Source organism: Pseudorca crassidens, chromosome 2 (assembly GCF_039906515.1).
Source record: "Pseudorca crassidens isolate mPseCra1 chromosome 2, mPseCra1.hap1, whole genome shotgun sequence".
NCBI classification, from domain to species: Eukaryota; Metazoa; Chordata; class Mammalia; order Artiodactyla; family Delphinidae; genus Pseudorca; species Pseudorca crassidens.
This window is the reverse complement of record NC_090297.1, coordinates 4,564,610-4,578,623: the sequence shown is the minus strand read 5'-3', so window position 1 is coordinate 4,578,623 and position 14,014 is coordinate 4,564,610. Positions and strand designations below refer to the sequence as shown.

The window sequence follows — 14,014 nt, the reverse complement described above, 5'->3', positions numbered from 1 at the left end:
TGGCGGGGGCTCAGCCTGCCGCCTCCTTTGGGGAAGGCCTGCTCGCGGTGGGAGGTAGACGCCGGTCTCGGAATCAGGGATGCGGGGGTCCAAACTGTGCCCCGTGTCGGGGCGCGCTTCATCACCCCTTCCCCTGGCCCTGCAAGCTGACCGGGGCGGGCAGCCTCTTTCCCCCCTTCCTTGTCCCCTCCGCTGCTGTACCCCAGGAGGAGAGGCAGCTAGCTTGGAGGGGACCAAATGCTGGGTCAAAGACGGACAGCGGGTGAGGGGGACCACCCCAGGATTTTGCGGGGGGGACCATCAATAGAGGCAGCGATGTGGAGGACAGGGGTAGGAAGGGATCTTGGGCCCCTGGCATCCCCCTTCCCCCCGTAGTCTTGCAGGGATCCCCCAGGAACCCTGGGGCCCCAAGGTCACTGAGCCACCCCCTCCCCAGACTAGTGGTACAGAGAGAGGGAGCTGCTCATTTCCAAAGACGTTTTCTCCCCCTGGAATCTGGATACTTTCCCTGGGGAGCTGCTACAAGAAAAGGGCTCTGCTAACAGATTCCCGTGCAGATAAGTTGGCATTTAAAAGAGAAAGGGACACTGCCCTCCTTTGAAGGGTGCATTGAGGAGACGGCCCCACCCATCCTCTGGTCGGGAGGCTCCTGGGGCCCCGGGGAGCCTGGGTGCCCCAGCCTGGGCGCACCCTCCCTGGGCCCCGCCCGACTAGTAACCCTCTTCTCTCCTTTGCAGAAGACCGGAGCCTGGCTGAAGAGAAGGGGCTGTGCTGTCAGAACCCCGACTGCATGGACAAGGGGCGGGCGGCTAAGGTAGGGTGGCTGGAGGGCCGGGGAGCAGCTGGGGGCAGAGGGGACAGGGCTCTAACCGCACTCGCTGTCCAGGCCCGGAAATCCACAGGGCCCTGGCAGGGGTGCAGCTGGCCTGGCTACAGGGTCGTGTGGGTTCAGGGGTGGGCAGGGCCGCAGGGTGGCTGGCTTAGGAGGCAGAGGGGCTGACCCCAGTTCAGAAACAGTGGAGCGGGGGGGACTTCTGCAAGGGCAGCTGGAGCAGGGGTGCCCCAGAGCCCTTTCCTGCACTGCAGTCCTTACAGCCCTGAGGTGACGGGAGCTGCCGCTCTATGTCACAGATGAGGAAACTGAGAATCAGCAAGAAGGGACACCCCCCCTCCCACCCCCCACCAAGGTTCCATTCCAGTGCCCAACGGGCACTCTTCCTGGGGCACCAGGCCACTCTTCAGGCCTGGGCATGGGTCAGGGACACTTTGGGACTTTGTGATAGTGACTATGGGCCTGGGGATGACAAAGGGAAGAAGGGACCAACTGGTCGTGGAGTGTCAGGACTTGGGAGCTACGAGTGGACAAAACAAGAGGGATAAGGATAGCAGTGACGGCGGGGCACTTCTGCCTGGTTCGTGCTGGGCTCTGTGCCTTCTGTGCTGTGGCAGCTCTGCTGGGAAGGTGTCGGTCATTGCCCTGTTTTCCAGATGAAGATACCAAGGTTCAGAGAGGTCCTGTGACTTGGAGGAGGCCCCACAGCTCAGGAGAGACCGAGCAAGGGTTTGAACCCAGGTTTGGCCCTTCCCAGCACGCATTTGAGTGACAATAGTTGTAACTGCCACAACTCACTGTGGGCACTGAGGACTCTGTCTCCTCCCTCTAGCCTTCTGACATCTGTCCTGTCATTATTCTCATTTATAGTTGAGAGGTAGCAGCCCATCTAAGAACACATCGCTAGGATGTGGTAGAGCTGAGATTGGAACCCAGAACCCAGATCTGTATGGTGCCAGAGCCCTGTTCCTAACCACTGTGTAGCTCAGCTCTGCCAGCTGCAGGAAATTAAAAATGCCACCCTGTTACCCCCCTCCATCCAGACACACGCGCTTACATTCTGCACAGGAAGACCACGGTTAGAAGGAACGTGGAGGACTGTTCCGCGGGCGGGGAGAGGAGGGGGAGGCTTCCAGTTGCCGTGGTCACCAGGCAAGGGGGTGGCTGTGATGTCAGATGCAATCTGCTGGCACGGTTGGTGCCTGGCATCGGGGCTCTGGTGTTGGCTGGTTGCCTCTCCCCCATATGGGGGCTCCTGGCAACAAACTGGCCTCAGTTATCCTCAGTTACATCCTGCCAGGGGCCTGCAAAGCCTTGGGCCCTCTGCCTGACCCGCAGGGATGACAAAGGGGGCCAGGCCACACTGTCCCAGCCTCTCCTGTGGGCAGCTGCTCCTCCTGGGGCGGGCCCACAAGCTGCCGCAGGAAGGGCCAGGGGTGAGGCCTGTGAGATGAGAGCTGGTGTCAGAGCATGTGTGGGCCCTCTGCAGCTTCCAGGTCCCAGCCCTGGGCTGCCTGCAACTCAGCATGGCTGACATTGGCACCAGCAGCCAGAGGGTCACCCAGCCTGCAGGGGGAGAGCCCAAGTCCTATCACTGGTGGGACCCACTCTGGGACAAATGACACAGACTTGGGGGACAAGGATGCCTGAGCCATCAGAGGGAGAAGGGCTAGTCAGGGAGGACATCCCGGAGGAGGTGACCTCTGGTGGAAGTGAAAACATAGATAGGCAGAGCAGAAGGCAAGGGCCCTCCAGGAAGGGGGGACTGCCACAGGCAGAAGTACAGAGGCAGGAAAGAAGGGGTGGGAGGCAGGTCTTGCCAAGGGTATGAGCAGGCTGGAGCAGAGGGTGAGAGGAGGTGAATGACACCCAGGTTTGGTGAGAAGGAGGAGAGAAGAATATCCTATTGTTGTTTTCTATTTTCTGGCCGTACCGTGTGGCACGTAGGATCTTAGTTCCCCGACCAGAGATCGAACCGGTGCCCCCTGCAGTGGAAGCGTGGGTCCCAACCACTGGACCACCAGGGAAGTTCCAGAATATCCTATTGTTGGTGATAATAATAACCAGCAGGCAGGTTGTTGGGCCCTCATGCTTGTCTCACTGAACCCTCGAGGGAACCTCAGAAGAAATGCATTATTATTATTCCCATGTGAAACATAAGGAAACTGAGGCTCAGAGAGACGAAAGAACTTGCCCACATCCCACAGCATGACTGGCACAGCTTGGCCTGGAGTGAGACGGAGAGCATCGTTCTCGCTCTCCTCCCCAGCCATTCGAGGAACGGCTAGCAGGATGTGACTAGCTTTCTGAAGGAGATGACGTCATTTATTCAGTCACCAAATCAGCTTTAAGCACCTGCTGTGCCACACCTGGTTCTAGGCCCTGGAGATCTCCAGGGAGCAAAGGTTCTGCCCTCCTGGAGCTGCATCCCAGCCCCACTGGGAGGAGGAGGGAAGTGAGGACTTGGGTTTGTCAAACTGGCCCCCCAGGCTACCCTGAAGGGCCATCTTCCAACAGGGCTGGACCCTTCCACTTCCTGGCCCACCCTTGAGGGTTTTTTTTGTTTGTTTGTTTGTTTATTTATTTGTTTATATTTTTGGCTGCGTTGGTCTTTGTTGCTCGAGCACCAGCCTTCTCTAGTTGAGGTGAGCGGGGACTACTCCTCATTGCGGTGCGCAGGCTTCTTATTGCAGTAGCTTCTCTTGTTGCGGAACCTGGGCTCTAGGTGCGTGGGCTTCAGTAGTTGTGGCACATGGGCTCAGCAGTTGTGGCTCATGGGCTCTAGAACTCAGGCTCAGTAGTTGTGGCGCACGGGCTTAGTTGCTCCATGGCATGTAGGATCTTCCCAGACCAGGGCTCAAACCCGTGTCCCCCGCGTTGGCAGGCGGATTCTTAACCACTGCACCACCAGGGAAGCCCCACCCTTGAGGTTTTATTTGAGCCTCTCCTGGGTGCTGGGGCTTTTGAGATAAATCAGCCACCTCACCCCTACCTCCTGTCCCTGGAGTTCACTCTAGAAGGATGGGGATAACCAGGATGGGCTTCCTGGAGGAGGCTGCTGGTGTCCAGAGAAATGAGGGGGTATTGAGCTGGAAGAAAGCTGAGTGAGCCAGGAGGCTTTCTGAGGATGTAAGGAGCGAGCAGGGCTGAGGAGGGGCTGGGGAAAGGGAGGCAAAGCTGAAGAGGGAACACCCTGATGTCCAGGTGAGGTGTCTGGATTACCTGCCTTGGGGATGACCGGAGGGAAGGTGTGTCCCTATCCTTCCTCAGGATGAAGATGTATAGAGTAGCCCACACCTGGGAGCTCCAGGGTCACAGCCCACCCCTTTCCCGCTGCATGACCCTGGGCAAGTCACTACACCTCTTTGAGCCTCAGTTTCCTCATCTGGAAACTGAGTTTTCTCAAGTTGCAACAAGGGTGAAAAAGAGGGTTTACGTGCGAACTGCTTAGCACAGTGTGGCTTGCTGCAGGTGCTCAAGAGGATGCTATCTGCAACCACGTGTCCATCTTCCTTGCAGGGGGAGAGAAACCCCTAGACTTCGTGCGTGTCCTCCTTCCCCTCCCTGAGATCTGAGACCTCCTTGGGTTCCATCCCAGACCCCAGCCAACCCCACCCAGCCAGACAAATGTTTATTGCACATCTGTCCAGTTCCCAGGGCAGGTGTCCTGTCGGGGAGACGGAGGAAGTGTTTGCTCTCTCTCTCCCAGGGTGCCGGGTGGTGACACGGTGGGTGACCCCGCCCTGCTGCAAGTTAACCACGGGGCAGAGTCTGGGCTCCCTTGAGCTGGGCACTCTGATGAAAGTCTGTACAGGGCACCTCGGGTCACAAGGGGACATGGAAGAGGGCTGACACTGGCCTAGGGGACCACATTTGAGGGGGCAGAAGACTTGGGGGTGTTTATCCTGGAGATGGGACGCTAGGACATCATCCTTAAAGGTATTAGTTCTAGCAGCCGCCATTTACTCAGCACCTACTGTGTGCCAGGCCCTGCTTTAGTGCCTCACCACAGGGACCTCATCTAGTCCTCACCCGCACCCTGTGCAGTAGGGACCACCCCATCTCCATTTTAGAGACAAGACACTGAGAAACAGGGAGGTGCGATGACTTGCCCAGGCAAGGCCAGAACTCAACCAGGTCTGTCTGTCCTCAGAGCCTATCATTTCTAAGGAACTGTCAGGAGGAAAGGGAGGTAAGTTTTTCTGCATGGGTCCCAAGGGGCCTGGCAGGGAGGTGAGCTTTTGTTCAGTATAGGCAAGAGTTTCCAACAGCTGAAGCTGTTCCCTGATGTAGAGATAGTGAGTACCCCACCCCTAGAAGTATTTAAGCGGAGAGAGTGGAGATTCAATTTGATGACTTCAGAGCTCTCTTCCAGCTTAACAGTGGGCTGTGAGGTGGCAGGGATGAGTCGGGAGGGTGGTGTGTGTGTCTAGGGGAGGGGTTGTCAGATGAAGACCAGTGGCCACAGGGCAGAGGAAGGGGTGGATCTGAGGTCCCTGTGGAGAAAGAATGGGCAGGATGTAGTGAATAATGGGAGAGGGAGTGACCTATTCTCCTGGGCAATGCTTTGGGGGTAAGAGGTAGGAGGCCAGCCAGGGTGCCCTAGAGAATGGCCAGATTCTGGGGATCTCTGGAGGTGGCTGGTCTGTGGAGATGCTAGTCAGCTGTAGACAGGGGGCAGTCCAGTGTGCAGCTGGAGAATGGGGCAGGACCAGAGGAGCAATGCAAGGGGAATTTGGGGGCTTTGGCTAAGTAATTTGGATGGGAGAAGGTGAAGGCCTGGGGTGCCCAAGAGGCAGAGACAGAGGACCCACCTCATGCTACCTGGTGGAGATGAGCTGCTCTGGTGTGGACCAGCCCCAGGAAGGTCAGTGCTGACAAGGAGGGTAGCTCCCATTAGGAGGGGGCTCCAGCAGCCTGGAGGCCCAGGCCTGGTGAGGGGCCTGACGGAGGTGGTCTAGAATTGGCAAGATGCAGGTAGGCCTGAACCCGGAGGCTCCTGCGGGGGTCCCAGTCCAACCACGCCCATCTGCTAGCTTCGGTAATTAGGGAAGCGGGGAGGTGTGCCTGGGGCTGGGTGGCCTGCCTTCTCAGTGGGATCCCTGTGTCCCCAGACACTATCTCCACCTCCAGTCCTGAGGGCAGAGTTATTCTAAACTCAAGATGCTGGGAACCACCAAAGGGCGGAATGGCCCCCTTTTTCAGGACCTGCTAGGCGTGGGCCAGGAAAAAAGAGGGAGGCACGGAGCAAGGCGGGCCGGTTTCTCAGGCGCCGTGGAGGGCGCCGTTCAGAATCCAGCGGAAGCGAGCCTGGCTTGGGGCGATTCCCGGGACGGGCTGGGCCTGCGGGTTCCCCCCCACCCCGCCTGGACCCCGGGGGCAGCGTCCCGCCGCGGGCCCTAGGCGGGGGCGGGCGAGCTCGGGTCTTCAAGCCCAGGTTAAAGACTACAGACTTTGAACTTTTCGCAGGTCTGTAAAGGGCAGCCCCCTCGGAAACAGTGACAAGCGCCTCCTCCCCTCTGTCCACAGCGCGGACCCTAGATTAGCTCCAAGCGCCGGCCGGCCCTCCTGCCACCCCCCTGGGCCGCCGGGTGGGGCGCCGGGCCCTTCCCGGGACCGCAGACCCTCCCCCGTCCCAGCCGGGCGCGCCGATGGTACGTCCCGGCCCGCCCAGGTGGTAGCGCCCGCGCCGGCCTACCGTAATTCCCCTACGCCCAGCGCCCCTAGCCGGCGCAGAGCGGACCGAGCCCGCCGGGCGGCTCCGGTCCCCCTCTCCCCGCGGCCCCGTCGGACTCTGGCAGCCTTGGCCCGAGCCCCAGCCACTGGGGAGGAGAACCTTGTCCCTAGGTGAGTCTCACGGGGAAGCTGGGGTCCGGACGGGGGTGGGTCCGGGCGCCAAGACTCTCCCTGAATGAATGGACAGAACCCTGGGTGGAGGGTCCCGCACAGTCCTAGGCCAGCAGGTGGGTGTCGATGGGCGCCACTGGCCTTGCCTCCGCTTACTTGAGGGTGGAATGGGCTCCAGCGCCCGCCTCCACAGTGACTCTAGGGTGCGGTCGGCTGGGAGACATGGTCGTGAGGAGTCTGCAGGGCCCCAGCCCTGGTGTGAGGGCTGCTGGTGGGGCGAGGGCATCTGAAGGGGCTTTGGCGCGGCTTGGTTGGGTGGTTTCGGCGACCTTGCCCCATCTGGGCGTCCGAGTCGGTCCCAGGCGGAAAGCCCTCTCGAGGCCGGTAGGGGGCGCGAGAGTCTGCACCTCAGGCAGCCTGGGGCAAGCCTGGCCCCCGCTAGGGGGAAGGGCAGAGGGACAGGACCCACGAAGCCAGGAGAGGCCCTGGCCCACCTTGATGAAAGACTGAGGACTTGGAGGCCCAGGGGGCCCAGGGCCCCACAGATTCCTCCATTGCCTTCCCCAGGTTTGGGGGGCTCTAGGAGGATCTCACTATTTCTCTGCCCCTTTGCCAGAGTCCAGGCACACAATGGGACCCAGCAGCCATCCCTAGATAGAAAATTCTAGAGAACTGGCCAGTGCCCTCTTCACACAGGTGGGGAAGGGCAGAGGGGTAGATGGGCCCCAGAAGCAGGTCTCCCGCAGCCCAGGCCTGTGCTCTCTGCCCCACTCCCTCCCAAGGAGCCTTTTGTGTGGCTCTGAAGAAAGAGGCGCCAGGAGAAGGGCACAGGCTGCCACGCCGGGGTCCTGTGCAGGGACTGGGCAGGAGGTGAAGTTCATGAACCACAGCCTTTCCTTCTCCCCCTAGCACCCACCAGTCCCAGCTGTTCGGCTCCCTGGGGAGGAAGGGGCCTTGCTGGCTTCTGCAGCTGGTGCAGTAGGGCTGGCCTGCAGAGAGGTGCTCTACACCCCTGCCATCTGCCCTGCACAGGGCAGGGCCTTAGGGCAGGCTCTGCGTCCGGGTGGACCCCAGGATGAGGGGTGAGGCCGAGGCCTAGGGGAAGGGAGGAGCCAGGTGGGCCGCTGGGAGCAGGAGAGCAGCCTGGCAGAGCTGGCTCCCCACCGGCCGACGTGCCCACGCGTGCGGCCTCCACCCCTGGATTTCCAAGGTACCAGATGGGGCCCTGGGGCTGGTAGTCTCCCAGGGGAGCTTAGCTCGGATAGGGAGCCCCTGGGCAGGGGTATCCCCCTGGCCAGGGAGCCCCAACTCCTGGTTCTAGGCCAGTCTTCTGTGGACAGAGCACAGAACTGGCTCCAGACGTTGGCCCAGACCTGTGACCTCTCCTAGACAAGGAGCTCCCTCTCCCACTGCAGACCAGGCTGGGGCCCCAGCCCACTGTGGGGGAGGGGATGCCCACAGGCCTCTGCTTTTCTGGGGCTGGGGAGGTGGTGCTGGGCGGGAGTGGGAGGGGGGCTCCTGCCTTGGTGACTCCATTATTCATCAGCCCCAGCATCTGGTTTCTCGGTATCAGTTTCAACAAGCCAGTCCTGACTCATGAGCCTGGAGCTGCGGCTGGGCTGGGGAGGGGCCCCCTCCCCAGGGAGTCAGGGGCCGGGACCTTTTGGGCCTGCGCATGGGCCATTTCAGCTCTCTTGTGTAGAGAGGAGGTGGGAACCTCAGAGCCTGATGAGGCCTCCTCCCTCCCCTGGTGCAGGGGCCTGGGGTGCCTTTCCTCCCCTGCTCTGCAGGTTCCTTGACCCTGCACTCTTGGCTCTGGGGCAACAGGGCCCTGGCTTTCTAAGGAGCAGCCCCAGCCCTGGATGGAGGACCCAGGCAGGAGCATGATTCAGGGTGGCCAGAACCTGGTCACTCAGGTGACCTCTGGTGACCTGCCCTGGCCCAGCCCTGATGGTCTCCACTTGATGCAACCTGGTTACCCTAGGCCAGTGGGCTTGGGGATCTGCCCTGTCCCCAAGGGGGTGGACCTCAAGGCCCTGCTGCCCAAACCACCACTTGGCTGGCCTTCATGTCCCCATGCCTTCCCTGTGCCTGAGGCACATGGGTAGTGGTCCAGTGGGCATCTGCTGTTAGTACAAGTCACTTTACCTTTCCGAACCTCAGTTTCTTTGTCTGTTGAATGGGGGTAGTACCAGTGTTTCCTCCTTATGGTCTTTTAGAAGAGTGAACAGGACTTGGCACAGGCCTGGGCACTTGGGACTGCTCAGCAGCTGGCCACGGGGGGCAGCAGTAGGGGCAGGGGGCATGCGCAACACCTCCAAGCTTTGAGGTGGAAACGGACCTGCCTGGGGCCAGCAAGCCAAAGTCGTGGATGCTAGGAGGAAGGAGAGAACCTGTGGACAGGCAGTGGGGAACGCTTTGTTGACTGTTGGCCACAGAAAGGGACATCCTGGCCAAGACCTTTCAGGCCCCAGTGGCCTTCTCTGGCACGAAGCCCCTTCCTCTGCTTTCATTCATGCATTTATCATCTAGTCTGCACAGAGCATCTACGGTGGCCAGGACTATTCTAAGTGCCGAGGATGAAGCGTGGGCCAGACAGCCAAGACTCCTGGCCACTGGAGAGGATAGTCTAGCAGGGAAAAGTGATAATCAAGAAATGAACAAAGAAATAAAATAATTTCAGGTAGTAATAGCTGCTTCGGAGGAAATAATTCAATGTAAGGGGTTTGAGAGTTCCAGGATAAGGGGCTATTTATTTTGAGAGACGGGTGAAGGCCTCCTTGGGAGGTAGCAGTTAAGGTGGGGCCCAGTGCCAGCTGTTGGAAGATCAGGGGCACATTGTGTCCCAGACAGAGAATGCAGAGGTGCAGGCTCTGAGCTTGGTGAGTTGTAGGGATGAAGGAATCCAGCACGGTGGACCACCCTGTGGAACTGGCCAGACGGCACGGTAGGAGCCAGGCCACAGTTGGGATTTTATTTTAAGCAAGATGGGAAGCCACAGGAGGGTTTGTGGAGGAGTGACATGATCAGGCTTTAGTTTACAAGAGATCTGCCAGTGGTGTGGACAGGGGGATGGCCCAGGATTTGGGAGCAGAGGGAGTCCTGGAAAGCTCCTGGCCCGAATAAATTGCTGCTCTCCCACCCTCTTTCCACCCAGAACCAGATTGCGGGGGAGCTGACTAGGGGATGGGGGGGGCTGATGACAACATGTCCCCCTCCCCCATGGGTCCTGAGGAGTTCCCCAGGGAGGCCATTCCAGAACCTCAGAGTCAAAAGTCTGGGTGTCAGTCCTGCCTGTGGACTTTTCCCTCACTTTATCCGCCACGCGATGAATGAAGATAACAGTGCCCGCCTCCGCCTCCCGGGAATGAGTATAAAAGCGCTTTGACAACCTACAGTGGGGACCCCGGCACCCCAATCCTGGTCGGCGTCCTCGCCAGTCTCTGATGAGCGCCCCCTGGCGGTAGGGCACCCGGAAGCTCCCGCGTGGCCCCTGGGCCGGAGGGACCAGCCCGCAGCAGCAGGGGCCTCACAGAAAGCTGAGTTGGGCTGCGGGGTTTTCCGCGACACCCCCGTCTCACTGTGCTCCTGGAGGCTCCCCAAGGACTACCCTCTCCGCCCCGCGCGCCTGCCTTCTGCCCGCCGCCTCCACCTGTGGTCACCGGCGCCCCTCTGCTCCTCTGCCAGCACCACTGGCCTGGGCAGTGGGAGCGGGGGTCCCCCGGGCTCAGGGTCTGAGCCGGGGGTCGCTTGGATTGTGGGCGGGCACTAAGAGGACCCCCAGGAGGGCCTCTGAGCGCCGGCTGTGGCTGAGGCGGGGAAGTCGGTGGTCAGAGCAGAAACAGATGTCCTCGGGGCTGGACAGGGAGCGGGGGTCTGAGGACCCAGAGAGGGATGTGTTCCTGGTCTGGTCCCCCCTTTTCTGCCGCCAGCATTAAGGGAGCTCCCTTAGGGGAGGGGGAAGAGGTCCCCCGGGCTGAGGCTCTGGGGCGGGGGTCCCCAGGGCTGGGGGGAAGGGACTGAGATGCCCTTTCGGCCGGGAGGGATCTCCTGTGCCCCAGCCGTTTGCGTTGGGGTCGGGATGGAGGTCTGAGCAGAGTGGGGCGCCCGCGGGACTGGGCGGGGGCCGGGATTCCGCAGTCAAGGCGAGGGCGTTTGTCACCGGCGGGCCCCCTGCCCCCAGCATCCAAGGAGTTCCCCTGGAGGAAGGAGGAGGTCCGGGAGGGACCCTCTGAGCCCAGGACCTTTGGGCCGGGGGTCAGAGCCGGGCTGCGGGCGGGAGGGTGGGTGTTCCCCGCCCCCGGGGTCCCGGCGCGCTCAGCGGGCGGGCGCGGCCGCACAATGGCAGGAAGCGGGGCTCCGCGCTTTGTCCGGCGGGCGGCGCAGACCGCCGCTTCCTCCGGCCGCCATGGGGACGGGACCCGGCGTCTCCGGGCGCCGCGCGGCCTCCAGGCCGAGCCCCGGGCTGCCCTCCCGGGACTCCGAGCCCGGCTGGGTGGGGGGTCGTGGCCGCCACGGGGAAGACCAGGTAGGGGAGCGGGGGGCCGGGCGGGGAGGCCGGGGCGGGTGCGCGCGCCCTTGTCCGCGCGCGTCTCTAAGCGGATGGACAGGCGGCGGCCGAGACCCCTGCCCCGGGTGCACACCGCGGGGGTGTGGGGGGCGATGAGGGCCTGGGGGCCTGGGATGTGTCCCCCACCCCGGCACCAAGGGTGCCAGGCAGCGGAGGAGACCGCCAGCGCCTGGCCTTTTGTGTCTGGGGCTGACTCCGGACACACCTGTGGGTCCCAGGCCCTGGACTGGGCCACCCCTCCCCCTTTCCTTCCTCTGCAGGCCCTGCCCACACCCCTCCTACTCCTGCCTCTGGCCAACACCCTGGTGTGACAGGGAAGACTGACTTCTTGTGCCCCCATCCCTGTGGGGATCAGCCTAGACCATGATCCCCAAAGGGCCCGGCCCCCCGTTATTTGTAAAATTGTGGTCCATTCTTTGGCTGTGGAGATGCAGCGTGACCTGGCTGTTCTATCTGGTGGGCTCGCCCCTCTCTGGCTGAGTCCTGGGGACCTTTGGTCCTGGACCCTGCTGTCTGTCTCTGGCTGGCTGGGGTGCTGTTACCCTCAGAGGGTGGGCGTGGTGGGCAGCAAGGAGGTGGGGAGTAGACCCTGGGTCTGAGAGAAGAGGCCCAAGAATCTGGCTTTGGGAAGGGGCTGCCCTGCTATAGTGCTGGGGAGACCCCCAACCCAGGAGGGGATGGAGGTGAGAGAAGGGGTGGGGAGCAAACAGTGTGGGCTCTGCCCGCCCGAGGGGGGTTCTCGGAACTTCATCCTCAACCAAACCTGCTGAATACTCACCTGCTTCAGATCCTGGGCCTGACTCACATCGCCCCTGGTGTCCCTGAGCCTGGGGGCTGCTGGGAGGATGGGAGCAGAGGGGGTCAGCCACCAGCTGGGTTCCCGTCATTATTATTAGCATTAGTGTCTGGTAGTAATAGTAGTAGCAAGAGGAGAAGGAGAAGCTGTGGCGGAGTTAAACAAGGCCCAGCACGGTGCTGGGAAATGAATATTCCCGAGTCTCTCCAGCCCAGTGTCTTTGCAGGGCAGGGTACATAAAAGGTGCTTGATAAATATTTGTTGAATGCTAAATCTGCCTTAAAGAGTGAATCTCTGTGAAATCTGCCATCTATATACTGGATTGGTTTAAAAACGAAATTGTGGCACAGAACCAGGGACTTGGGCTGGAAGGGTCCCAGAGACCGCCCCCACCCAAACCTTTACAACCTAGCATGGCTCCTGCCATGTCCAGGCAGGAGACCAGGGCCTGGGCAGCTGGTAGGTCCGCAGTCCCACTGCCCAATGCCAAGCCTAGAACCAGAAAAATGAAGCTGTCAGGGAAATGGCGAGAGGCCTGGAAGGGGTCAGGGGGGCACCTGTGCCAGCCTGGCTGCCAGGCTGGACACAGAGAGTAAGAGGGCTGCCGAGCTGGCAGGCTGTGGGACTCCTGGGAGGAAAAGACAAGTGCTTTCCCCAGATTTGTTGTCAAGAGGTGATGCTCACGGCCGTGGGTCCCAGCATCTGCAAAGCTAGGCCCTCTGTCAGAAGTGCCCCGGGGATGCCACAGGGTGGGGGGCAGAGCCATGGAGGAGAATAGGGGTTTTCACACTTTTTAAAAAATGTTTTGGGGGCTTCCCTGGTGGTGCAGTGGTTGAGAGTCTGCCTGCCGATGCAGGGGACACGGGTTCGTGCCCCGGTCCGGGAGGATCCCACATGCCGCGGAGCGGCTGGGCCCGTGAGCCATGGCCGCTGGACCTGCGCGTCCGGAGCCTGTGCTCCGCAACGGGAGAGGCCACAACAGTGAGAGGCCCGTGTACCGCCAAAAAAAAAAAAAAAAAAAAAAAAAGTTTAGGTTGGTTTGTTTGTTTAGTCTTTTGTCCACACCACGCGGCGTGCAGGATCTTAGTTCCCCGGCCAGGGATTGAACCCGTGCCCCCGGCAGTGGAAGCGCGGAGTCTTAATCGCTGGATCGCCAGGGGAGTCCTCACACTTTAGCAGTAGATCAAGTGAAGATAGAAACAGCTGCTCTGCTTGGAGTGCCCCTCACCCTTGCCTCCAGCGCCGAGAACACACTTGAAGACCCCTCAAGAAGGGTGTGGAAGTGTGGGGCGCCTGGTGCTCTGGCTGCCATCGGGAATATGGGCCATAATGCCCAGGGCCCAGCCCCCCAGAAGCCAGACCCCCCTGGAGCAAGTGGCTTCTGTAGTCTGCCTCCTGCCAGCTGTCATTTCTGTGTCCGTGTCCCCTTTCTGTGTGATGGAGGAGTGGAAGGGACACAAGAGCCAAAACATCAACCATAAAACTATTCAATGTAACTGATTTCCTCTTGTCTCCTTAGCCCCCCAGGCTGGCCCGAAGCCAGCCTCCCCCACTCCTCGCTCCCTTCTCCACTACCCAAGAGATGGTGTGAATGTGGTGAAAATGTGGGCTCTGAAGCTACATACCCTGGGTTCAAGTCCTGACTCCACTGGCTGTGTGACCTTAGACAAGTTACTTAACCACTCTGAGCCTCACTTTCCTCATCTGTAAAGTACAGACAATCGTAGCCCCCACCTTCTGGGATGAGGATTCCCCCAGTGCAGCCCCAGGCACATGAGGACCATGTTATCAATGATCAGACTTTTTCAGCTCCCTCTTTCCTCCTCTCTCGGGCCACTTTCTCTGCTGTCTAACCCATCCTCACCCTGTCTGTCATCTTGAAAATCTCTGATCGGACTCTCTCCAGCCAAGATCTCCAGTGATCCTCCATCACGCTACTTAATAATTGAACCAGTATTTATTGAGCGGC

At 60.5% G+C, this 14,014-nt stretch overlaps 1 protein-coding gene across 11 annotated transcripts in view; it reads left to right on the top strand.

Moving 5' to 3' along the window:
• Positions 1 to 14,014, top strand: part of PLEKHG5 (pleckstrin homology and RhoGEF domain containing G5) — a 51,424-nt gene that overhangs the window by 22,502 nt on the left and 14,908 nt on the right. For 5 of the 11 annotated variants that reach the window (XM_067718431.1, XM_067718418.1, XM_067718478.1 and 2 more), the window contains exon 2: positions 738 to 814. In XM_067718431.1, coding sequence (XP_067574532.1) covers positions 738 to 814 — 77 coding nt within the window. Of the gene's footprint in view, positions 1 to 244; positions 263 to 737; positions 815 to 1,488; positions 1,574 to 3,223; positions 5,700 to 6,555; positions 6,680 to 11,052; positions 11,208 to 14,014 lie in introns of those variants that run through there. The other 6 variants (XM_067718439.1, XM_067718448.1, XM_067718459.1 and 3 more) reach the window with 5 other exon arrangements.